We start from the raw sequence: 26,176 nt of genomic DNA, 5'->3' as shown, positions 1-26,176 counted from the left end.
GGCATTCTGTCATTCATGTGCTTTGCATTTTGTGGTGGAGTACATAATGTCCGAGCTGTTTGCAGCATAGCTCAACTAGTCGGCTATTAACATCTATTAAGCATGATAAAACGGCCAGTTTTGCCTCACAGGCGTCTCTTAAGCTATGATTCCTCCAAGATTGATTTTTGTTTCTCTGGCAGGTGTGGGGGTTACAGTATGTCTTAACATGCAAACCTACACATTGAATGACTGTTTGCCGAGGGCAAACTTTCCACTTCTTGGCACACAAATGGTCTTTTCCACTGTGTGTGTGTATGTGTGTGATTACAGGCTGAGTAAACCTCATAGTGGTCCAGGCCCAAAATGAATAAAGGTGCCTTTTGTTAACCTCAGGCTAGGTTGAGGAGGTAGAGTGGGTGGGGCAGGAGCTAGGCAGTCTGGAACAAACATGAATGTACCCTCAGTTCCCTCAGACATCGCACGTCCCTGACTACTTTCACAGCGGTACTAGAAGAGAGGAGGTGGAACTCGATGTGGGGAAAGGAAAGGAGGGGCATCAGTGTGAAGGTGGGGAGGGGTGTGTTTAGCAATAGAGGCAGTGAGCTCATTGGAACAGCAATGTTGTTTTATCCTCCTACCAAGCATGTAGGTTTTGGAAGACATACAAACCACCAGTGCGCCAGCTCCCTCAGTCGCCCCAGACCACTGCAGCAGAAAAGAGAACTTGTCACAATCTTAAGCATCCTCACATACTTCTGCCCACACGACTTACCTCTGTTGGCACTCAGATGGGCATTCTTGACACCCGAAGATTCGGACGGCTTCTTGAGTGAGTTCGGCAGACTTTTATCGTATCGTTTGTTCCGTTTCTTGATATTAGGCCTCACCGTTTTCTCATTGTGCTGATAACTTTGTAAGTGTAGGATAAATTGGCAAAGAAAGTGCGGAAGGATGAGACCGCACTGATAGATGCCCTAAATGCATTTGTTTTGTCTCTTTGTGATTTTCCCCTTAGCTTTCCAGTGCTCCTGTCGAAAATGACCCTCTGGGCCCATTGCCGCCAGGATGGGGTAAGTACCTTACATTGTACTCTCACTCCACATGGAAAAGTACTTGGTATTAGGGATGTCCCGATCGCATATTTTTGCACCCGAGTCCGTATCATCGGATTTTGAGAATCTGCCGATACAGAGTTCTAATCCGATGCTGACCAAAAAGTTTTTTTGAACAAAAATTCCGAACATGTTATTGTCCCACCATGCCACCTTCATAATGCGTATTATTTTTAAACAAGAATAACGTAAAAACAAATGCTTGTCTTTATTAAATGCTTCATTGAGTGAGTCCACTCAAATCCACTCACGTTTTGCCGCTCACACTGCTGAGAGCAGCCTCTCACTTACACAATGAGTTGCTACGGCACACCTATGCAAGTTTTACAATGATTGACACATTTGTGCCTTTGATCGTTTAGCTACCAAGCTTCTCTGGTAAGATCATAGCTCCAAGCTCATTCATCGTTATCTTTCACTCCCAAACACAAGCTGGACAGTTTGGCCGCACTGCTTAGCAGAAGGCAGGGTGTGGCGCTGTACGAAATTAAATTAAAAACCCGATCCTTTTCACCCAGTTCTGATCCTATGAAGAATGGCGCGATCGGATCAGGACAACCCTAGGGATATCTCAGTTTTTGATGTGAAATGTTAGTGCCTGGGTTCTTAAACTGAGCTGTTTTTGCACAATCACTTAGAACACCGAGCAGTATATTAGGGATGTCCCAGATCCGATCACCTGATCGGAAATCGGGCCCGATTGCGTCATTTTTAGAAGAGCTGTATCGTTTGAAAAATATCAGGTTTGCACATCTACCGCCATTGCAATCCATTTTGACTGGGAGGATGGCAGCTGCTGGCGGGGAAACATGATCATTCAATGCCAGCCTTCCCAGTTCAAATAAATTTAACGTCTATTGCTGTCAGTGGCAATGAATGAGTTAGGGGTGACAAGCAACAAAAAGATCAGACATAGAACGATTAGGGATGTCGCCAATCTGATCACATGGTAGAAAATCGGGCCCGAGCACGTCATTTTTAGATCGGAGATGGGTGAGATTGTGTTTTTAAGATTTTTTTCAATGGCTACAAAGCCACACAATAATTAAAATGAACAAGGTATTGGCAGATCCTCAAAATCAGGTGACTCAGACTTGAACTCAAGTTAAAAAATATATAAGATTGGGACAACTCTAGATAGATAAATGGACTAGTTGGTAGATAGCTTGCTAGTTATAGAGCTAACAATACTATGTAAAGCCGCCACACTCAAAATTTGAGCCCATGACAGCCCCCCTTTCCTCCTAAGCCCAAAAATGACAAAGAATATTGTGATTGGGACTTCAAATGTTCTGGTATTCCTACAAATATGTAAAGGATTTGATGCCAGTTTAACTTTGTGACATACATTCATCTATAAATGTTTGTGCCAGGTTCCATCTCTTCAGCATTTCTGTGACTTCACCACTTAGCCATGTTCTATCCAAAAACTATTACCCTGTTCCTGATGAATTTTCATCATGTTGCGGTATTTCAGAAGAAAACCTCACAGCTGTAACATTGTGCCAGTTTCACTTCTGTGGTACGCACGTCCTCAACTGCGGTTACTTCCCTTTTTTCCTCTTTTCGCTTAATTATAATACTAAAGGGGAAGCAAGTCTACAAGCAGGAATGTTTTGAAATATACTAGAACTGCATTGAATAGGGGGAATGTAAGTCAAGTTTTTGCACTGTGAGCACTACTGTTTCTGATTGCTCCACACACTCCTGTTAATGAGAAAAAGATGTCAGCACAGCAGAGGGAGGCGATGGGGACATGAGCCACTTTTTGTTTGACCCAAGGTCTCATATGTCTACACATTAACAATTGTACTCGTTGTTCTACAGGTTTTTTTTTTCGTAGTAAAATACAATTAAGTATAATGCTATTGTTCTAGAGGGAGTTTTTTTTTTTTTTTTTTTTACAGTTACAGATACAGTTAAATGTAATCCTAATTTCCCATCATGGCAAATTTTCCAAACCCCACTACACACGTGAAGTCACATACTGAGTTGACTTGGATCACGCCATGTGAAATACCACACCAACTTGCTGGTTGTCTAGCATTGTAGTGACTTTATTTTTACTATGGCAGGGTGACAGTATCTCAGAAAAGTAAGTAAATACAGTGGTACCTCTACTTACAAGATTAATTGGTTCTGCTAGTCGTCCTGTAACCCAAAAATTCCCTAAGTAGAGCGTTTTTCATGTAAATGCCCTAATGCAGTGCTTCTCAATTACTTTCTGTAAGGCCCCCCCAACACAAGAAGACGTAAACGTTTCGCCCCCAACTCTCTACCGCCACTTCAAATAGTATCATTTGTAGAGGCGTGCGAAATTTCTGATTCTTAGATTATTCGCGATTCGGCCGTGGAAGATTCGAGAACGATTCACAAACATCCAAATTCCGATTATTAAATTATAACCAGGTAAATAAAACAGCCAGCGCGGTCTTTGGGACGCAATGAGGAATGGACCGAGAGTAAATATCATGTTAAACTCATGCAGCTAGATAAAAAAAAACAAAAAACAATAATACCTGACTGCGGCGGACAGCCGCAACAAACAGCGCCCAGTTGCTAGTTGCTACAAACATACGGCAACTACGGCTATGGTAGATATCACATATATGTAGAACTAGATGTGAAATGACAGACTTGCCGGCGCTAGTAAACAGCCGCCATCTTAAAGCAGTAGACTTCTCTAGAAGGCTCTGTTTTAGCGAACCTAATTACTTCTATGTAAAATACCCCTAAATCGACAAAATCTTGACTTAAATCTATCTTTAAATGATGAAACAGTTTTCAAACCTTAACATGTCGAAAGTAGACAGAAGGGAAATTATGGAATAACGGGAGCAATTTTAACAACTTTAACCGTTGATTCACAACATTAAATTAATTGAATGTAATTTAAAGCTGCTGATACAGAATGGGGACTTGAATATTTTATTTACTGTTTTTAACTGTTAACTTGATACTAAAATAGTAGTTTGGTTTAGCCTGAGAGGATTTTTGAACAATTTTTTGGTCTAATGTTCATAACATTAATAGCGGGGGGTCATCAATAATCGATTTATAATTGAATCGGAGCCTCTGAATTGTAATCGAATCGTTAGGTGCCCGAAGATTCCCACCCCTAATCATTTGTCTATAGAGTTATTTTTATAAGTACACCTTCGCTTAACATTGTATCTCTTTTAAAATTAAGGAAAAAAAGTAATATAGAGAAGTTTCCTGAGCAATCTTCGAAAATTTCTTTTTCGAACCTCGAGTTTAGATAAAACCTCATGAGTTGCGCTTGAAGTTGGCAGTATGTTGACGAAGTTAAAACTGCAAAATCAAGCCAAAGGAACACGGAATCTCCAAAAATGGATTCTGCTCAACGTAGATTAGATGTAGATGAGATTGTATGATTGTTCCTATTACTTCGTTGATCATTCGTGGACAAAATTATAACAACCTGTCAGCCTGTGTTGACATGAGGTATAGATTGATACGCCGGCCATTTGACTGACCAAATTGAGATGAAATTACAAATTATATTACATTTGCCCAATACAGAAGGGCTGAAACAGATTTTGTTGTGACAAGGAAATGCTACAAGGTATGTACATATGAACAAAAATAGTGTGTCATTCTTTTTTATTGCAGATATTGATCGCAATAAAACATTTGGACAACATGATTCCATTTCTTGTTTTATTTAAAACAATTGGTGCCCTTGGGAAACAGGTGAATAAATCACAATTTATAAAATTATTGGAAGACTAGCATACGAGAATGTGATATCAGACAGCAGAGCTCTGGAGCCTCGCCAACATTACGACCTCCAGACGGGCTTTCTCCCGCTGTCCTCGGTAATTCCAGCTCCAATAGCGTATCTTAAAGTTGCTGTAGTTAGTAAGCTCGTAGTTGGATCTCGGGATCAAGCTGATGGTCCGCCGCGAGCCGAGCCACTGCCTTCAGCCCCAGCCTCTCGGCCGCCCCCGGGTAGAAGGCACGTAGTCACTCGTGCCGCGGCACACTGGTTGAAAAACACTGCTGTAGAAGAAATAACAGAAAGCAATCGCTTCCTATAACCATGAACAAGTTTCGTGCACCTCTCAGATGGAATTTTGGACCACTCTGTTTTTTGCAAACTGTTTCAGGTCTCTCAGATTTGAAGGGTGCCTTCTTGCAACAGCAATTTTGAGATCTCTCCATAGTGTTTGATATGATTTAGATCTGGACTCATCGATGGCCACCTCAGAACTTTCCAGCACTTTGTCTCCAACCATTTATTGTTGTTATTTGAGGTATTTTGGGGGTCATTGTGCTGTTGGATCATTCATGACCTCTGACGCAGACCCAGTTTTCTGACACTACATCCTATATTGCAGCCCAAAACATTTTGATAGTCTCCATATTTCATGACTCCTTGCACACTGTCAAGGCGCCCAGTGCCAGAGGCAGAAAACTACCCCAAAAGATCATTGGACCTCCAGCATGTTTGACTATAGGCACTGTGTTCTTTTCTTTGTAGGTCTCATTCTTTTTTCTGGCACTAGGTGCCTTGACAGTGTACAAGGAGTCATGAAATATGGAGACTATCAAAATGATTCGGGCCTGTCATTGGTGTTCCAACAGGACATTGAACCAAAACATACCTCAAATAGCACCGATATATGGTTGGAGACCAGTGCCCAGTGCCAGAAAAAAGCCTAACGGGAAAGATTATGCCCAATAGGGCAGCAGGATCTTTTTGGGCAACATTTAAAAGTATCTTTTAGAATACTGTAAAATATTTTTTTGCTTTCATAACCTGAAAATTTCATTTTTAAGAGGCAATTTTTTTCCCATTGAGGCGTGTCGCAACCTGAAAATTACATATGTAGAGACGTTTATAAGTAGAGGAAGCACTGTAAATTTTCATACAATATCATCTTAAACTTGGTCCAACTGTTTTGTGTTCACAGAAAAGCGCCAGGACAATGGCAGAATGTACTTTGTCAATCACAACACACGGACGACTCAGTGGGATGACCCACGAACCCAAGGGTGAGTCTATTGGTGCGGGTTTGCTTTAGTATTCATGCATGTTTGTCACCTGTATTAAGTGTTGCTCTTCATGCGCCTCTGCTCATGCCCTTCCTACCCCCAAAAAACACAAACAAAGCAAGTTTATCAAATGCTAAAATTCATACTTTGTTCTTCTTGGTTGTATGGCATCAACTTTTTTTTTTTTTTTTTTTTTTCTTTCATGGAACATTTACAGACTTTTTGTTCTTTTACTGATCATTTAAATGAGCATTTTTAGAGGATAGGAAATGGGTAAAAAAAAAAATGGTTTATGAAATATATTTATTTTTAATTTAAAGTATCAATTTATTGGCTGCCATTGATGAGGATAGCCATTAAGGTTTTTCAATTAATCGATTTTGAACCGCAACAGACTTTTCTGGTTAAAACGATGTTAAAAACTTAAAAACTCAAAGTGATACATTCGATTTTCAAAACCGCATAATTTCGGTGTATCGAAGCCACCGTAGTTTCCTCTGCATTTCCGCTTCCTCCCACAAGACTGCGCCGTCCTAAACAACAAGAACAACAACAACCATGACTACCAGCTCTTTTGCTACTTTTGCCAAGCAAACTTTGGACACAAATTGCATAACACCATGAGTAAGGTATTATCTCACGATGTACGTAAAGTATTGTGGTATATGTAGAAGGATTGCAGTGGATTTTCAAATAAAACATGCAACCTTGAAACGTTCAACACTTCCTTATTTACTGTATTTTCCGCACTATCAGGCACATCGGAATGTGAGACGCACCTTTTCATACATGGGGCGCACCGCTTTATAATCCGTAGTACTTGTAGTGTTTGGGTTACCTTTTGATGTATAGGTGCGGAGCTCAACTGCGCTATTTTCTAGAGTCATTCTAGAAAACTCTGGAGTTCTTTTTTGTTTAACATAGAAAAGAGCATTAACTGTTGCAGCAACTGTTCCAGTGCAAAATAGGACATAAACTATTTAAAACACTTCACATTTTATACCGAGTCCCAATCCGATATCCCCCAAAAACTTGTTTAAAAAAAAAACAAATAAAAATTTTATATATGTTACCGTCACACTGAATTATTTTTAAACAAGAATAACGTAGAAAAAACATGCTTCATTGAGTCAGTCTGCTCACGCTGCTCACTTACACGCAATGAATTGCCACCCACACTACTGCGAGTGTTTAAACAAGCTCAACGATGCGGCATCCTTCAAGTATAGCGCTCCCAGGCTTCTCTGGCAACATCAAAGCCTCAACAGCTGTCACTCATCGTTAACTTTAATCAGGAATCTCAAGCGCACTTGGGACCGAGAAAAGCAGCAGGATGGAGCGTGATCAGATCGGGACATCTATAGTTTGTTGGCCTGTAGCCGCCGTTGCGTTGGCGCAGCACATTAGAAGTACCTAAAGTATCGATACTCATAAAAAAGTATCAATACTCGAATCGTGACATAAAGGACCCCGATATATCGCCAGATGATATTTTTTCCCAGCTCGAGCTAATTGTATTGTAATGCACCACTGGATGCTTTAAGCTTTAATAATGTAACGACAATTTCCAAATTATATGATCATTCTGTGAAAAATAAGAGAACAACTTCAACTGAAGTTATGGATAAAGTACCTAAATGGACCACTGTATTTTTTGTTGAAATCAATTTTTCTCTGTTTTTGGATCAAGTGCAAAGTGCTGATAAGGCACTTATTCTGTCTTCAATGTTTGGGGGTACACAAATTGACAGATAATGAACAAATCAGGCTCTAAATAGAAGTCAGACTCTGGAGTAAAGTTGAATTGGCTTACTGTGGTCATCTTTTTATTGACAAGAGCACTGATATTTTTCTTTGTCAAACTAAAAACAGCAAAACATTGTGTCAATAATATGAAATAAAGTAAAAAATAAAGCAAGTATACACCAGGTGTCAACTTAAATAGGAACTGGCTGGTAGTACAGCTTGCAAACAATGAAATAATGTAACCACATTTTACCACAAATGCAAACTAATTGAAATATACACATCTCAAATATACAACACAACGCTCATGAATATATAACAAAGGCAGAACATAACTTACAAGCCATGCTTATCTAAGGCGCAAACAACGTTGTGAGATGGCAAGAACTGCTATGGTACAAAGGTTGCAGACGTTAGCTTGTCCATTTAGCACCCTCAATTCGCAATGACCTTGTGTCGACATATGATGAGGTCAGCAGAAAGGGCTAAAATGTTTCAAAACTAATTACACCTAGCGCTAGCAGTCAAAACACCAGAAACGCAGGCAGTACGTGGACATGACAGCACTGCCATATGCATATTGGCCCAAAACAGATCATGAAAAACCGATGCCAACGTTATCCAATATCATTTTAAAATGCTTTTATCGGCCGATATTATCGGCTACCTGATAATATCAGACAACTTTAGTATAAATCATTCTATTAATTATAATTTGATGTAGACGAGACTAAAGGTAAATGTAAATGTCTTATTTACGAAACAGATTCTAAAACATAGGGTCAAAAAAGGCACGTTCCACTTCACAATTACGTTACATTTGTAAATTAATTTACTTTAACTGGGAGCTATGGTGCAGTATTAGTATAAATTATGGTATTGATTATAATTTAATGTAGATGCAGGATTTCCTTATTTGTGCAACAGATTCTAAAACACAGCCTCACGAGATGCTCTCAATATTGTTGATTTTAATGGAGGCGATGAAGCGCTACGTAAAACTAGGTAGCAGCCAATTCAGCTACATTATGTACTGTAATTTTCGGACTATAAACCGTTACTTTTTCATTTGAATCCTGCAGTTTCTAGTCCAGTGCGGCTTATTTGTTGATTTAATTGGATTAATAGTTAACACTTTTTTTGACATTGGCGTCATAAGACTGTCATAATTATGACATTACACTATCATGGTCACCACTGAATGCTTATGACAGATGTCATTAAGTGTCATCTGGCAAATTATGTCACTAACTCCATTTATGTCCAGCTCGGATCTTTTACATCCATTCAAAAGTGAGATAATTTGCTTGATGACACTAAAAGACATCTGTAATAAGTGTTCATTAATGTTCATGACTATGTCATGTCATAATTATGATTGTCTTATTATGACAGTCTTATGGCACAACTGTCAAATAAAGTGTTACCAAATACCATAACTAGCCATTAATGTAACAATAGGAACAGTAACCGAAGAAGTATTTAGCACAGAACATGAATATTCATTGCTATTTAGCGCTGCGATGATGCTAGGAGGCATGTTGGACGACAACAGTATTGACAGCAGGTGGCAGCAGAGGTTGACTGTCTCCCCCAAAGGAGCAGTGGTGGCCAAATGAAGCTTCTTGAAGCAATGGAGCATGGTGTTTCATTTGGTCTTATGTTGCCGCTGTCAAAGAAATTGCTACCGGTTAATATCTTTTGGTGTAAATATCCCATAATACAGTGAGCACACCTCCGGCTTATAGTCCAGTGCAGTTTATCTATGGACAAATGTCATTTTCGTGTCAAATTTGGTGGGTGGCGGCTTATAGTCAGGTGCGCCTTGTAGTCCGAAAATTACAGTAATAATACGGCTTTAATGTCGTACGTATAGTACGACTTTTTTGCTTGTACTAACAGTACGACTTTATTCTCGTATGATTTAAGGGCGCCTTCACACGAGCATTGTTCGATCCATTTTAAACGGACCAGAGTTCTTTTTCTCAGATAGCCTGCTTCGTTTTGTAAATGTGATCATGCATCCGAACTCTAGTTCAGACCAAACAACCCAATTTTGGTCCGCTCAAAAATCGTGGGTCTCGGTCAGCTTTAAGCACACCCTGTTTCGCTTGTAAATGCAACCAGAGCAGGGTGCGCTTTTGGTACTTTATGTGGAGCGTCACAGCATGGCGCTGTGATGCTGTAGGCTGTGATGGTACACGCAGGGCATCCTTGGAAGCTGAAGGAATTTAGTCCTCCCAGCCCAAACCGCACGGGGAGGCCGGCAACAGAACGGAAATGTGCTCCGCCGCTCGACGCCCCCGCGAGCCAGGCCAGGAGGAAGCTAAACTCCGCGCGTTCCTGTGTTAACCCTTTGCACTGACTCCAAGTTCCAAAAAGTTTGAAGAAAGCTCACCGAAAGCAGGTTGACAATTTATTCGTTCACAGTGATCAAAAACAAGGCAAAACAGACGGCGGGGGAACAATGCTGGATCCAGGGTCGGTAACACAACGGCTACATAAGAATATTTCCGAGGAGCGACAAATTGTTATCAGAGTTCAGTCTTTTTAACACTTGCGTTGGAGTGGGCCGGGTTGGAGGCGGTGGGATGTGGTTGCCATAGCGACCGACGCAGGCCTTGACGTCAATTCGGCCTTTAGGCGCCTGTGCTATCAAGTAAGTACAGCGTGGACGCTATTCAAAATCAACAACGGCAAGATAACAGCCATGGCCAAATGTTGCTGTGCTGCGCTAAGCAGTTGCATTTGATACACAAGAATCGGGTTCTAATGTGACAACTGTGTTTTGCATGCTGTTGCTGAACGTACCGAGTGAGAGGGACTGGCTGAGATAGGCGGAGCCTCTCGTGGCGGCCGTTTTGTGAGTTTGGCTCTCCTGGAAGTGGTGACTGACAATTTGACAGTCCAAAAAGTGTGAATGCGGAACTTTTTCAACAACTCATTTGCAAGTGTTTTTCAAGGTAGCTCTCCAACCGGACCCTGGTCCTCTTGGTCTTGTGTGAAAGCGCCCTTAATCTCATCGACCTATTTTTTAAAATTCTTTTCTTGGCCCTAACAATCCATAATACAAACCCGACACTCAGAATCTTAATTCGTCTTCCCGATGGCTCCCCTATGGTCTTCAGGGCTTCACGGTTGGCCGTGCTCACAAGCCTCTCACTGTTGCAGGATGATCAAGGAGCACCCTTTGCCTCCGGGCTGGGAGATGAAGTACACCGCAGAGGGAGTTCGATATTTTGTGGACCACAATTCACGCACTACCACCTTTAAAGACCCCCGACCTGGGTTTGAGTCAGGGTAAATATTGCCTTGTCGCGCTTTTCTCCTTAACTTAAATTTTGTTAGAGCAAGGATGTATATTGTTTGGCCATGACAAAAAGAGTATTTTGATTATAACATTATTGTAAACGTATTTTTGCATTATAACTCGGCGATATTTTTATCTGTTTTGTTTTCATCACATTGCCAATAAGATTTGTTTTACTTGAGCCACCATTTTGATTAATTTCATTGTTTTTCCATTGTAATTGTTTTTTGCATAAAATTTTATACATTGTGAGAAGTTTCATTTTTACTGTAGCTTCATATCTCTCTGTGTCACACATTTCATAGCTTTTCCATTTCCGATTGCTCTTGCATGCAAGTGATAATGCTGTTATCCGTTCCGTTGTAGTTAAGTATTTGTAGCGTGGAAGCGTAAGTTTAAGTGGTGACTCATAGACTTCATAATGTATTGACAGGACACGAGGCGCTGGGCCGATTCATAGTGGGCCTATCTCCGTCAAAGCTGACCGAGTGGAATCACAGACAAAGAGCTTTTTTCGATGAAAATTCTTGTGAATAAATGCTTGAATCCCCAAATTCTTTATAGATAAGGACATAAAGCAGTCTCGATTCTTGGTTAAAAGCAAGAAAAACCCTGCAGTTAGCATTTATTTTACATAAATAATTCAAAGGACGATGCCAGTCTGTTAGTAAATGTAGCTAGCGGCCGCCATATGTAAACAGAGCTTTTCTGGTGAAAATTATTTTGAATAAATAATTAGATCCCCGAATTCTTTGTAGATATTGATGTAAAACAGTCTCGATTCTTTGTTAAAAGCAAAAAACCTTGCAGTTAGCATTTATTTTACGTAAATATGTCGAAGGACAATGCTAGTCTGTTAGTGAATGTAGCTAGCGGCGGCCCTATGTAAACAAAGAGCTTTTTTCCGTTGAAAATTCTTGTGAATAAATGCTTAAATCCCCAAGTTCTTAATAGATATGGATGTAAAAAAGTCTCAATTCTTGGTTAAAAGCAAAACAAACCGTGCAGTTGGCATTTATTTTACGTAAATATGTCGAAGTACAATGCTAGTCTATTAGTGAATGTAGCTAGCGGCTGCCTTATGTAAACAAAGCTTTTCCGATGAACATTCTTGTGAATAAATGCTGAAATCCCTGAATTCTTTATAGATATGGATGTAAAACAGTCCCGATTTTTGGTTAAAAGCAGAAAAAAAAAACATGCAATTAGCATTATTTATTTTACGTAAATATTGCGGACTATGATGCCAATGCAGTAGCGGCTAATTTCTCCCATTGATTTTTTTCACGTTTCAAAATGCATGCATGGCACATAAAATATAATAATTATCTTGAATCCTCGAACGTATGACTCCTGAGACAATCCTTCCTGTTTGTATGCGGTACAGCTTTCGTACTTTTTCAATAGAAATCCGGCGTTCGATCGCTGCGTGCGTGTGTTTGTGAATAGCTCCTCTTTGATGTGGGCGGCCCCCTACTTGAATGCGAGGCGCAGTGCATGACCGATCTGTCCTGTCAATACACTATGAAGTCTATGCGGTGACTATTGTTGAATTTTGATCTGTGTGCAACTCTGTTAGTGTTTCATACATTTATAGTCACTGAATTAAAATAATCATACAATGGGTCTTATTTTAAGAACTAGTGCTCAACAAGATTCTGCTCACATCGACTCTGGCTAATTTGATCCAACTTTCTCATCCTAGCTGCAGCATTTTGTTACCATTTGCAGGCTTTTTATGTGAAGACTAGAGAGAATAGTCAAGACAGAACATGACGAATGCGTAAACTATTATCATCTCTGCATCGCTTGTGTATAAGATGGGTCTTTTATTTGCATTGATATTAAAAATGCAATGTCAATAATATTTCTAATGTGCATTGAAAAGGAAGAGCTGGGTCCAATGTCACGTCTACATTTTTTGCTGTGTCACTTTGAATACTATTATTATCGAAATTGAAAGTAATATTGTTAAAAGCAAAATTGTGTCTCGGTGGGCCAGTGATCAACATGCAGGTAGTCCCTGTGTTACGAATGAGTTTCGTTCCTACGTTGGCTACGTAACACAAATTTCCGCGTAAGTCGGAATTAACCCTTTAAGTAGTGCTGGACCAGGTGGAGACACGAATATATACATATCATTATTACCAGGAAGCGTTGGCACACACCTAAGAGAAACCTGGGAGTTCATGACATTGTGTGGACATTGATGAACAGTTATCTAGAGGTGAATGAACACTTGCCAGAGTCTTAGAAACTTTCAACGGCAACTTGTACTTGTACGGAGAGTGAAAATATCCTTTGGTGATCAAAGACTGAATTACAAAGGGCAGCACACGTCACTTCCGGTTACGCTTTTATTTTGGTGTGTTTCCTGTTTTAAGTGTTTTTGCAATGTTTGTAGTTTGAAGGCAGGCTAAAAAGGAGTGATGGCCAATGTGCGTGTTTTGATCTCATCTAGTGGCCCCTCTGGAAGAGGCAAAGCGCTTACCGTGATCTTGGTGATCGTTTATTTCCGAAGGTTATCGGTTTAATTTTCCTATGGTTAAAAGGAATGTTTTTCAAGGTTTGCTAATGAAAGACACCAAATCATCAGTCAAGTCTCACCGTTATTCGGCCCGGGTCTGCTATAATTCCTATTTTTGACTTTTCTTTTTGTGCCTTTTGTATGTGGAGGTCACGGCAAGGCGGTTCACCTGGGGCCTATGATCGCAGCTTCAGGTGGAAATACCACCAGTTTCGCTTCCTATGCCATGTAAGTTGTACTTCTTTACTGTTTTAAACATATGGATAAAAAACAGACATATGGATAAAAAGGCTTGTTTTTTAGCCACTACACAGGAAACTAACCTTTAATGAAATCAACAACTCCTCTACATGATTGGTTTGATCTTTTATGTTAAACTGACAAAATTAAACAACTTTTACTTGATATAGTGGATCCTCGTGACAGGAGCACAATCCATTCCATGAGGAAACATGAATATGACGTTACATGAATATGCTCGTATCATGAATGGATTTTCTCTGTAAGATACACAGCGGTACCTCTACTTACGAAATTAATTACTTCTGGAAGTTCGTAACTTGAAAATTCTGTAAGTAGAGAGGTGTTTTCCATGCAAATGCCCTAATCCCAACCTTTATTGCACCACGGTTCGCAGTTTGTAGGTCTTTAGTGATTGGGAAGTAGCGTAGATTTTGTTTTCTTCGAGGTTGTATGTTCATCTTCTGGCTCGTCAGGTGGCCTTTTCCACGTAAAAAAAATCTGTCCAAAGACGTCTGTTTTTCAGTCATTCTAATGTGGGGGGCTAATTATTTCCTGGAACAAATGTGATGCGCCCGCACTACGTCATACATTATTATCGCGGACAAGCGGACATAGATATACATAACAAGATGTATTGCTAGCAGTCCAATGAATGGATTTCTATGACGACATTCTATCCTGTAGTATTATATCTAGAGTAGACAGGGATATTGGTGTGTTAAGGAGCACAGGCCAAAGTTAATTTGTCCAGAATGCAGTCGTTAATAAATTATGACTTCTTTTGCGGCCCAGTAGCAAAAGCGCCACGGACCGGTAGCGGTCTGCAGCCCGGCGGTTGGGGACCCCTGCCCTAATCCGTTCCAAGCCCCCCAAAAGTCAGACTTAAATCTTTTGTAATGCATAAAAATGCATCAAAACGTGTAAAAATACTTGTCACAAATAGATTATTGCACAATAAACGTACAATCAGAGTTGTGCATAAAGTAAAAAACTAAGATTAAAAGTTAATACACTCATGTAAAGCTATCGGAACACGACAGGCGAATGAAGAAGATCCAAGGATACACACATACACATACAGTAGAGGTCCTTCTTGGCCAACAGGATGCAAGGAACGCTAGGCAATAGCCAATGGCAGAGCAGCTATAAGTATGTTACGTTCCGTAAATTCTGGGAGCTGCGAGTACCAATCATACTGTATTTCTGTCTTTCGTATCCTGAAATTTCTTTCATAACAAGAAGCAATATTTTCCCAGTTGAAGCGTGTCTGAACCCTGAAAATTCTCTATGTAGGGACAGTCGTAAGTAGAGGTACCACTCACTGTAACTGAATTCCAGTTAATGCGTGCAACACTTCCTATTACCACCCATCTTACCTCTAAATAATAATTCAAGGCATCATTTTTAAGGCTAAACAATCTGATAAAGAAATGAAAGATATAAAAACAATATATGGCGGAAAACACAGACAAGATGTAAGAAGGCACCCTTCAAATCTCAGACCTGGAGCAGTTGGCCAAAGAACAATGGTCTTAAATTCTAGCAAAGCATTGTAAGAAACTCATTGATGGATACCGGAAGCGGTTGGTCACAGTTATTTTGTCTAAAGGTTGTGCTACCAAGTATTAGGCTGAGGGTGCCAATACTTTTGTCCGGCCCATTTCTGGAGTTTTGTGTAAAGTGATAATGATTTAAAAAGAAATTCCATTCTATTTTGTGTTTTTTCATTGCAAGCAAAAATAAATGAAGATATTACTACCAAAGCATTTGTAATTGCAATCATTTTCTGGGACAAATTGAGCATTATCTTACAGAATGCAGGGGTGCCAATACTTTTGGCCGGCAGTGTACCTCTACTGTAAATATTTATTATTCTGGTTGAATGTATAATGCCTTAACATGGAGAGTTTATGTTTTACTCTTCTTTTTTCTTTCCAGTCCAATGCCTTGCCGAGCCATGTTAAGATCTCAGTGTCCAGACAGACGTTGTTTGAGGACTCATTTCAACAGGTGTTGATCCTGCCTACCACTGCAATTGATAACTCCAAATATTAAAAATGATTTAGTTCAGCGTTTTGTAGTTAACATTGCTAGGTAGCGTACTCTGTGGGTAATACATTACTGTAATATTTATAGTGAAATATGTATCCTCGGTATTATGCTTTTCTGCGTCATTAGATCATGAATGTGAAGCCATATGACCTTCGCCGGAGACTTTACATCATCATGAGGGGAGAGGAGGGCCTTGACTATGGTGGCATTGCCAGGTAAGAATTCATCGTTAAGTTGGAATTTAAAAAGAATAAAATAAAGAAGAATGGTATTAAAAAACATTCAAATGAAAAAATGTATCATGTCAGGATGAGTGAAATATTTAAACATCACCAATACAGTCTATACAGTATAATACTGTCATCTGTTTACCTCCCTCAGTCATCCATCCAGCACATTGCCTTTCTCTTTCCCTGTTCTGTTTTTTTTTTTTTTTTTTTTTTTAATGTTGGTGCGTCAATTTTTCATCTGTTTTTGCATTTTGTCTCTGTCTCCGGTGTCACGTCAGTGGTTTTACCCTATGGTAGGTGACATCATGCTGTTCTACCACAGGGTAGAACCACGGACGGGTTGCTGAGAGGTGTCTGCGTCTACCCGTCAATCCATCTTCTCTACATCTTCCCATATGTCTCAAAGAGGCATGGATGTTGGTTCTGGTGCTGGAGCTGGTGGTGGTACATCTGGTGTGCTTTGTGTTCTCTAACATGCATCTTTGTACTATTTCAGTGTTTGTCTTTTTTTAAAAGTTAGTTGTATGCCTGTATGTTCAATATTTTGTCCATTCATTGTATGTTTCAAGTGTGTACATAAAATGCAGAATATATCGAAATAGATGATTGATACAACTTCACATTTGAAAGCAATATCAATAAATATACAGTAATGTTAAATGCTTTTACACTCCAGATGGCAAAATATGGACGGAAAACACAAAGCTGGTGACAACATGACTCAATTTTGAGATTTTAAACCATGAGTACAACAAAAGAACAACTGGCCAACTTTCATAGTACAAGTACGCTTAAATGCTATAAAATGCTAATGTTTTTTACAATGCCCCTAACAAATCAAACACAATTCCCAGAAAAAAACAAATACATAAAGATACATATTAGCTCAAACAAAACATAGCTTATGTTGGTCTTAACAGGGAGAAGCTTGATTCAGCCATGTTAGAAAAGTTCTAGCATTTTCACTGTTGCCACTAGAGGGCAGTCAATAAAAGTAAATGCAACACTTTCAAAACAAACCATTCCAATGTCACTCTAGTTCAGACATGTACAAAGTCCGGCCCGGGGGCCAAATGTGGCCCGTGGTCAAATTTCATCCGGCCCCCAGCCTCTGTCATAAAATCAATAACGTCTGGCACTCACACAGACTTAATAAATTGGTTAGCAGTACTGCTACCAGAATATGAAGCAGCTTATACACTAAATGCTGCTCCTCATTTACCCACTAAAAGGCAGCAGCACTCTAAGCAACATAACCCCGTGTGAACCTTTACTTTCAATTGTCTAAAATGGCGATAATCCACATTGCTCCTGGTGCTGCGTCACCAGTAGGTGGATGGAAAAGCGCTATATAAGTATAACACCATTTACCATTTACCATCAACAAAAAAAAAGAAAGTTACTGCGACGGCCGACGCTTCAAGGATAGGTGGAAATTGGACTATTTCTGTGGATGTATATTGCGTATGTGTAGAGACGGTCGCTGTTTTTAAAGAGTTCAATGTGAGGCAATATTACCAAACAAGACACGTTGACATGTACGACAAGATTACAGGGAAGATACGCAGCGAAAATTTGAAGCAAGTTGAAGCTAGTTTAATTTCACAGCAGCAGTATTTCGCAAGAGCTCGAGAGTCGAAAGAGAACGCCACAAAGGCTAGTTGCGAGATTGTTGAAATTACTTTAAAAAATAATAAAGCAAATGTGACACACAGAATGGTTTGCTAAAATTTGCTTAAACATCTACGTAAAGGGTTGTATGTCTCCTTGTGCCCTGCAATTGGCTGGCAACCAGTTCAGGGTGTCCCCTGCCTACTGCCCCGAGTTAGCTGGGATAGGCTCCAGCACCTCCGCGACCCTCGTGAGGAAAAGCGGCATGGAAAATGAATGAATGAATGAATCTACGTAAAGGATGTCAGCCAAGGTCGGCCCCCCCATTTTTACCACGCCAAATATGGCCCCCTTTGCAAAAAGTTTGGACACCCCTGCTCTAGTTAAACAAATCCTCAAAGCAGCAAAATTTGATTTGAAGCTTTTTTTCCTAATCAAATTACTCGAGTCAATCGATTAATCGTTGCAGCAGTAGTGATTTACATGGATAGCTTAGATGATTAAGTATTTTATTTTTTAATCCATCCATCAACCTGCAGTCTTATACTCTAAATGTAGATTTTACTCAACTTTATTTATAAAGCATTAAATACAACAGTCTGAATACAGTAAACATAAAACATATAATAGATCAAAAGTGCAAATAAAAACAACATAAATGGCTCGACTTGTTTCTTTTTGGCCAAAAAAATTTAACTCGCTCGCTGTCATTGACAGCGCTTGACATCCACTCCATTTTAACTGGGAGGGGCGCATGAATTTGCACTCTTTTGATTGGTTGGATTGAAACTTGATTGGTCGTTTATTGGCAGGCAATGAGTTCATTTTGCCTCACTTCTTTGTCATTTTATGGAAACTTATGGGTCACTTCCTCTAAATTTTGGATTATTTCCTGTTGATTTTCTGGGCTGCTTCCTATTGATTTTGGGGCATTTCCAGGTTACTTCCTATTATTTGGTGTTACTTCTTGTGGGTTTTGGGTTCATTTTTGGGTCACTTGCTTATTAACTAATTGACTGCCATTGGCGGTGCTAGATGTCCAATCCATTTTGACTGGGAGGGGGCGAAAGAAAGAATGTAACTGCAGACACGAAAGTGAGCCAAGTGCAGTAGTGCACAAAGTCGACCACACAAATCACAAATCTACGGTTTTACCGAGCCGATGTCAAAATAAAAGCGTGTGATTTGCTATGCATTATATCACAGGTGTCAAACCGATTCCAGAAAGGGCCTCCTGGGTGCTGGATTTTGTTCCAACCGATAACGCGCAGAGAGTTTAACCAGTGAACTTCCTGCTGAAACAAGCAGCACCTGACAAAGTTTAACTGATTACACATGTAAAAGATCTAATTGGTGAAAAGGTGTCCTCTTCATTGGTTGGAAAGCAAACCTGCACCCACTAGGCCCTTTCTGGAATCGGTTTGACACCTGTGCATTATATGAATGAGTTCAATGTGTCAGGCAGAACAACCCCGCGGACCGGATTGCACTCTCTTGGTTTCTGCTTTCATAGAGTTGAAAAAGTTGTGTGCCAACCAAATTTTACATTAAGATATTTATTATGACAAGACCATTAGAATTTTTTTCACCTAATTTTCTGCAGACATTCGGCGACATTTTATTAACAGTTACAAGTGTCTTCATTCAGTGTAGCTGAACATGTTAAATGCGCATACGATGTACGAATGCTAGCTAGGTTATTTGCTTGTAAATTACATTAATTAAAAATCACATTAGTAATACAGTTTAATATTCCTTTTTTTTAACTTTACATACTTCCAAAGCTGAAATGAAAACAGAAACATTTCCCAAGCTTTGAGCATTTTTTTTATTCGTGCCTCAACAAAGTATTGACTAAGATACTATTACTTATGTACATGTGATGGCCTATTTGTTTTCATTATTAAATTAATTAATAATTAAAAAAAAAAAAACACTTTTCACACTATCCTTATGGGGTGTTTTGTGTCGATAAAATGAATATTTTTCATTTTCCATTTCGGCCAATCATGTTCGTCTTTGAATGTATTACTCAATTTTGTTGTGCCTTATCTTCATGATCTTGATTTTTGTTATAGATGTCGAGTTACCATGTAATTTGTTCGAGTCACATCTTCAGTTTGTCTGTACACATCTACATGAGTTGCCCATGTTTGTAAAAGAAAATATGCCAGTTTTTCCTCATTATTGTTTCGAAGCGGTAGTTGTTAAGCTGTGGGTGTATAAGCTTTGTGAAGGGTACATCATCAAAAGTATCCCCACAAATGACAAGAATGGATTAAAAATAAAATTCTCATTAGTTTTACTCCTAATGCATTGTCAGCTTTTAACTAAAACGCATTTCTGCTGTTGCCCTTCAGGGAATGGTTCTTCCTGCTGTCTCATGAGGTTTTGAACCCTATGTACTGTCTGTTTGAGTATGCTGGCAAGAACAACTACTGCCTGCAGATCAACCCAGCCTCATCCATCAATCCAGATCACCTCATGTACTTCCGCTTCATCGGACGGTTCATCGCTATGGTAAGTTGAACAGCACAATTCAGGGTTTGAATGGGTTGAAAGTGAGCCGGAACAGTCCGGTTTGCCATATGGTTGTAAGATTCGGGGCGGGAATGTTGCTTTGATCCCGAAAATATGAGAGCAACTGTCAAAATTCCTTGTTAAAAAAACAAACTCCCAGTCTCCCAGAAGTAAACAATCGACTAACGTAAGATCTACGTACACAAGCGTTAACAACAAGCCTAATAAAGTGCTTGTGTGGCGTCATTAGTTTCCACCGATATTATTTATTCCATCGAGTTTGGCACAGGACCTCTGTCTCAGTGTGTTTGTTAGCGGCAGCCCAAATTGTGTCTTAGAGGCAGGGCTGTCAACAGACTTGCAGGGGCACGGGGACAAGAGACCATTATAGGGCACCCTACCCCACCCCACCCGTGCCACCGGCTTGTCACGACAACATACGCAGTACTTTTAACGCTTTGCAAGCAATTACAGTGTAAATTTTCAAATTATTTAACTTGAGATGGACAGTTAAATTTAACAGACCATAATGTGATGTGACACAATATAAGCAAACAATTTCCATCTATTGTCCCATGTAGGCTACAGTACAATACAACTGAGAGTGCTATGCCTGTCTGCTAAGCAACAAAACAGTATAACTAAACATCCCTGGGTTTTCAAGCCCTCAAACAGTGATGTGCCTAGGTTTTTTGATAGCAAAGTCATTTATATCAGTGAAATCCAGTTTTTGAGCAAACTCACGCTCAATGGAGAGCATGGCTAGGTTGTTAACCCAAGATAAATCCAGCCACCGAAACAGAGTCTGTTCAGCCTCGCACGCTCGGCTCAACGCGAGCAGTATGTCTTGTCATACCGCAGCTCAATAGGCTACAAGCGGCCGGTGACAGACTCAAATCGGGCTTTGGTCGCGGTGATCGCGAATGTAAACGTTCACTGTTAGCGGCTGTTTTTCAGTTACCAACATCACCGTCCACAGCCAACTCTAGCCCTAATTCTGTGGCTTCTTGTCTCCCTTTTAAAAACTTGATCATTTTTTCTCGTTCACCTCTATGATCCTCATCTCTTTTTCTTTTCTTTTCTGCGCCCCCGGTATATGTCGACTCGCCATGTTTAGAGTTTATAACAGTGACAGATTTTAATTTCCCAATTCAGGGCACGTACGTAGTGTTGAGTTACGTATTTAATATGTTAAAGTTTTTAAGTACATATCGAGTAGAACATTATATTTAATCAGACAATGATTTAAATAAAAAAGAAATATGTGAATGTAAGCCTCTATGCAAGCCGCCGCCGGGCTTGCATAGAGGTATAACTGTGCCAAAAGCAGTTTTCTTTGTATTTCGGTAGTTTTAGGAGGTTTACAGTGTGTAATATGAGTGTCATTGTTTCTCCTTGCAGGCTCTCTACCATGGGAAGTTCATTGACACTGGCTTTACACTTCCGTTCTACAAGCGAATGCTGGACAAAAAAAACACACTCAAAGACTTGGAGTCCATTGACCCAGAGTTTTATAACTCCATCATGTGGGTTAAGTAAGTATTTATATTTGTGTTCACTTCATGCAAAACAGAAGTTCTTAAATTTCATAAACTGACATTATTTTAAAAGCAGTTTAAAAAATTCTGTACTCTTGAAAAGTTCAACACTGATAGAGATATATCCCCAAAGAGTTAAAGACAGCGTAAATTGAGCAAAAGCTGGTTCCAATTGGGTAGCCAAAAGTTTTACTTAAGTAAGAGTAGCTTTACTTTAAAAATGATATTACTCAAGTAAAAGTAATCATCTAAAAAAATTGACTCGAGTGCATGTAAAAAAGTAATCGGTGAAAAGAATACTGAAGTAATGAGTAACTGCTTTTTTCTCAGCACAACAACATCATCTATCTGAACTGTCATTATTATATTGTACTATAACCTGTTACATGACCATATTAGGCAAAAAAAAAAAATACACAAAAACTGTGTGGGGCAGGGGCGGACTTTGGAGAGGGAGTGGCCTGGGACTTGAAAAACCAGCCCACTTCCCGTAAAGTGTTGGAAGCCATCCAGCCGGCAACACACATACCTGTACAGTACTTTGATGGAAAAAAACAGCATTTGTTTTGGACATTAATCATACAGTAAACAAAAACATGAGCCGGTAAATAGCCTACAGTAAAATAATTACAATAGTGTCGTAGTTTTAAGGCATGCAGTGATTTTAATACACACAGGTCATTGATACAATGAACAATAACATGAGTAAAGCATTAATTAACAAACTGTAACCTGATCAAAGTATGCAGGTAGGACTTTAAATTCAAATTTTCTAAATTTTGATACAGTAAAAATGCAGTTTTGAGTGTGTGAGTAGCCAGAGAGTTCTACTACGAATTTTCACAAACCTTGTCCAGAGGTTATTCAAAATTGTGGATTCACAGGAACCAATCATCTAGTAAAACGACCCGTTGCTCATGGGAATCATATAAGATTGTACTGAGACGTGAAAGCCCACGTAACGAACATGTAGATGGAGGTTTTGTTTTTTTTGTTTTTTTCACCAATAATGATAATGGTGGCATTATATATTTTAGAGTGTTGAGAGTATATTTAAGAATTGAGTACAGTAATGCTTGGATTACACAGGTCCGTTAACTTCAGAGTCAGCTCATTTGACCACGGGAACACGAACCTCAAAGCATAGACTTCATAATAATATTGACGGGACACATGCCGCAGACACTGCGCCACGCCTTCAAGTAAGGGGCCATCCCACATTCCGCGTGTACCGTGAATTTGTACCATTTTGAAACATTGGGAAAAAAATCAATGGGAGAAATTAACCGCTTACAGCATTGACGTAATAATTCACAATATTTATGTAAAATAAATGCTAACTGCCCGTTTTTTTGCTTTTAACCAAGAATCGAGAATGTTTTACGTCCATATCTATTAAAAAAATCAGGGATTTACGCATTTATTCACTTGAATTTTCAACGTGAAAAGCTCTTTGTGGTGGTAAGGAGGCGCCACAGTGGCATAAAGACTAGCAGCACATTTGACATATTTACGTGAAATAAATGCTAATTGCCCGGTTCTTTGCTGTTTTAACAAAGAATCAAGACTGGTTTAAGTTCATATCTATAAAGAATTCAGGGATTAAAGCATTTCTTCACATGAATATTTAACGTAAAAAGCTTTTTGTGGTGATAAGGCGACTTGCAGCACATTCGACATATTTACGTAAATTCAGTGCTAACTGCCTGGTTCTTTGCTCTTTTAACAAAGAATTTAGATTGTTTTACGTCCATATCTATAAAGAATTCAGGGATTTACACATTTTTTCCACAAGACCTTTCAACGTGAAAAGCTCTTTGTGGTGATGGGGCGGCGCCACAGTGGCTTAAAGACTAGCAGCGCATTCGACATATTTACGTAATAAATGCTAACTGCCCGTTTTTTTGCTTTTAACATCTATCAATATCTATAAAGAATTCAGGGATTTAAGCATTTATTCACAAGAATTTTCAACGGAAAAAGCTCTTTGTTTGCGTTCCCACTCGGTCAGCTTTGACCTCCGGAGATAGACCCCCTGTTAATCTTGTCCCGTCAATATATTATAAAGTCTATGGTCAAAGGTCAAAAACATTCCCGACCCCTGGTCTATATGAACACAAAATTGCATTAAGCAATGAGCGAAGTGTTTAGACATGACTGTTTAACTTTGGTCTGAACACAGCATCGGTTTATACCTATGATCAGCGGTGTCTCTCCTGTCTCTGTTCTTTTTATTATGTTAAGCTTTGTTTCCTGGCCGTAGCCAGTCGTTTCACGTTGAATAAAAAGTTGTGGACGACTGCCCGTAGACTTCATAATATATTGACAGGACACTGGGGTGGGGACGATTCATAAGGGCCCATCTCTGTCAAAGCTGACCGAGTGGAAACAGAGACAGAGAGCTTTTTCCGTTGAAGATTATTGTGAATAAATGCTTAAATTCCTGAATTCTTTATGGACGTAAAACAGTCTCGATTCTTGGTTAAAAGCAAAAAAACGTGCAGGTAGCATTTATTTTACGTAAATATTGCAAAGTATAATGCCAATGCTGTAGCTGCTAATTTCTCCCATTGATTTTTTTTCACAACGTTTCAAAATGCGTGGATGGTACGAAAAATATCATCATTACCGCGAATCCTCGAACAAATCATGCCTGAGACAGGCAGCTTTCACACTTTTTCAACCTAAATCCACCGTTAGATCGCAGCATGAAACCGACTGCTAATAAATTAAGCGGAGTGTGGGATGGCCCCCTTCGTGACGAAGTAAATGGGGAACGTGTCACGTCAATACATTTTGAAGTCTATGCACTGCCTTAGAGCATTCTTTACGAAGGTTTTTATCTTGCTGTTTGTTAGAAACAAATTACCGATTTGTAACAAATAACAGGAGGCCCATTTAAAAACTCCATGGGAATTATGATAGCTTTTACCGCTTTTACTATTCATCTTTCAGTGGGTCGTTATTCTAAAAATAAGAAGTATATTAATAGTCTATCCTTTTTTTGTCCAGAGAAAACAACTTGGAGGAATGTGGTTTGGAGTTGTATTTTGCGCAGGACATGGAGATTCTTGGGAAAGTTTCTACCCACCAGCTTAAGGATGACGGAGAAAACATAATGGTCAATGAAGAGAATAAGGAGGAGTACATCAGGTAGCGACCATCAGCAGTAATTTTCACCCGGCTAAGCATCTAGTACAAAAATGAACTATAAAGATGCAATGTTTCCCTTTCTATCAGCTTGCTGACAGACTGGAGGTTCACACGGGGAGTGAAGGAACAAACTAAAGCCTTCTTGGACGGCTTCAACGAGGTTGTTCCTCTGGAATGGCTTCGCTACTTTGACGAGAAGGAGCTGGAGGTGAGTGATGAGGTTGTTGCTCAGGATCATCCCTTACGAGGCCTTCATCAATTCAAACTGTAAAATCACTTGTATGTAGAGCAAATAGATACCATAGAAACCACTCACAAACCTTGCTTTTGTGGACTAATCCATATCTGCTTTGCATTTTTTAGCTGATGCTCTGTGGGATGCAGGAAATTGACTTGGTGGACTGGCAGAAGAACACCATCTACCGACATTATACAAAGAACACCAAACAGATCCACTGGTTCTGGCAGGTTTGAGAGGGGATTATGGGAATTGACCTTTTGCAAAAGCTCCGCCCCATTAAGTTACATCTTTTCTCGTATTTACTGTTTGACTCTTTCTATTACTCTAACACACCCAATATGAAATAAATAGCACTCATACCATAGTTTAAGGAAAACAAACGGAATATATTTGCCTTAGGGCATAAGAGATACATGACGCCTTCTTATCACGGAAGCCCAACGTGTGCGTTATGCAACTGACTGAGCAAGATTGACGCTGACGAGGCAAGACATCCACAAGCCCACGTCTGCAACTCCCGCAATCAGTTCTCCCGGACAGTCCAAAACAAACGGTGGGACATCCTGTCTCAACACAAGGAACACCGGAGAACGTCCGATATCCAACTGATAACACGACCGATTAGACTCCAAGAGCCGCTTTGATGCTGAGGTGGCAAAATTCACTACCCTCATTGCCCTGACAACAGTAACTCCCGAATCCTCCTGTCCAAACCACAAAGAGACAATAATCCTAAACATCCCCCAAGCACACCCTTCTTCTGCCCACAGCCTGCCCCGGCCCGCCAGAGCCTTCAAAAAGACTGAATGTTTAACTAATCGTTGTCATTTTTTTCTCGGGAACCTTTTTGACCTGAATAAATTGTCAATATGTCCTTTGAAGCCGTTTTTCC

General features: G+C 39.7%; 1 protein-coding gene across 5 annotated transcripts in view; it reads left to right on the top strand.

Annotated features, from left to right (window-relative positions):
- Positions 1 to 26,176, top strand: part of wwp2 (WW domain containing E3 ubiquitin protein ligase 2) — a 92,829-nt gene that overhangs the window by 59,222 nt on the left and 7,431 nt on the right. For 3 of the 5 annotated variants that reach the window (XM_057836921.1, XM_057836920.1, XM_057836922.1), the window contains exons 11-21: positions 998 to 1,052; positions 6,032 to 6,113; positions 11,031 to 11,159; positions 13,846 to 13,924; positions 15,878 to 15,949; positions 16,118 to 16,206; positions 20,193 to 20,352; positions 21,754 to 21,887; positions 24,903 to 25,043; positions 25,131 to 25,251; positions 25,407 to 25,511. In XM_057836921.1, coding sequence (XP_057692904.1) covers positions 998 to 1,052; positions 6,032 to 6,113; positions 11,031 to 11,159; positions 13,846 to 13,924; positions 15,878 to 15,949; positions 16,118 to 16,206; positions 20,193 to 20,352; positions 21,754 to 21,887; positions 24,903 to 25,043; positions 25,131 to 25,251; positions 25,407 to 25,511 — 1,167 coding nt within the window. Of the gene's footprint in view, positions 1 to 619; positions 812 to 997; positions 1,053 to 6,031; positions 6,114 to 11,030; positions 11,160 to 13,845; positions 13,925 to 15,877; positions 15,950 to 16,117; positions 16,207 to 20,192; positions 20,353 to 21,753; positions 21,888 to 24,902; positions 25,044 to 25,130; positions 25,252 to 25,406; positions 25,512 to 26,176 lie in introns of those variants that run through there. The other 2 variants (XM_057836924.1, XM_057836923.1) reach the window with 2 other exon arrangements.

This window comes from Corythoichthys intestinalis, chromosome 5 (genome assembly GCF_030265065.1).
Source record: "Corythoichthys intestinalis isolate RoL2023-P3 chromosome 5, ASM3026506v1, whole genome shotgun sequence".
Taxonomy (NCBI): Eukaryota; Metazoa; Chordata; class Actinopteri; order Syngnathiformes; family Syngnathidae; genus Corythoichthys; species Corythoichthys intestinalis.
This window is presented reverse-complemented; position numbering and strand designations above follow the sequence as displayed.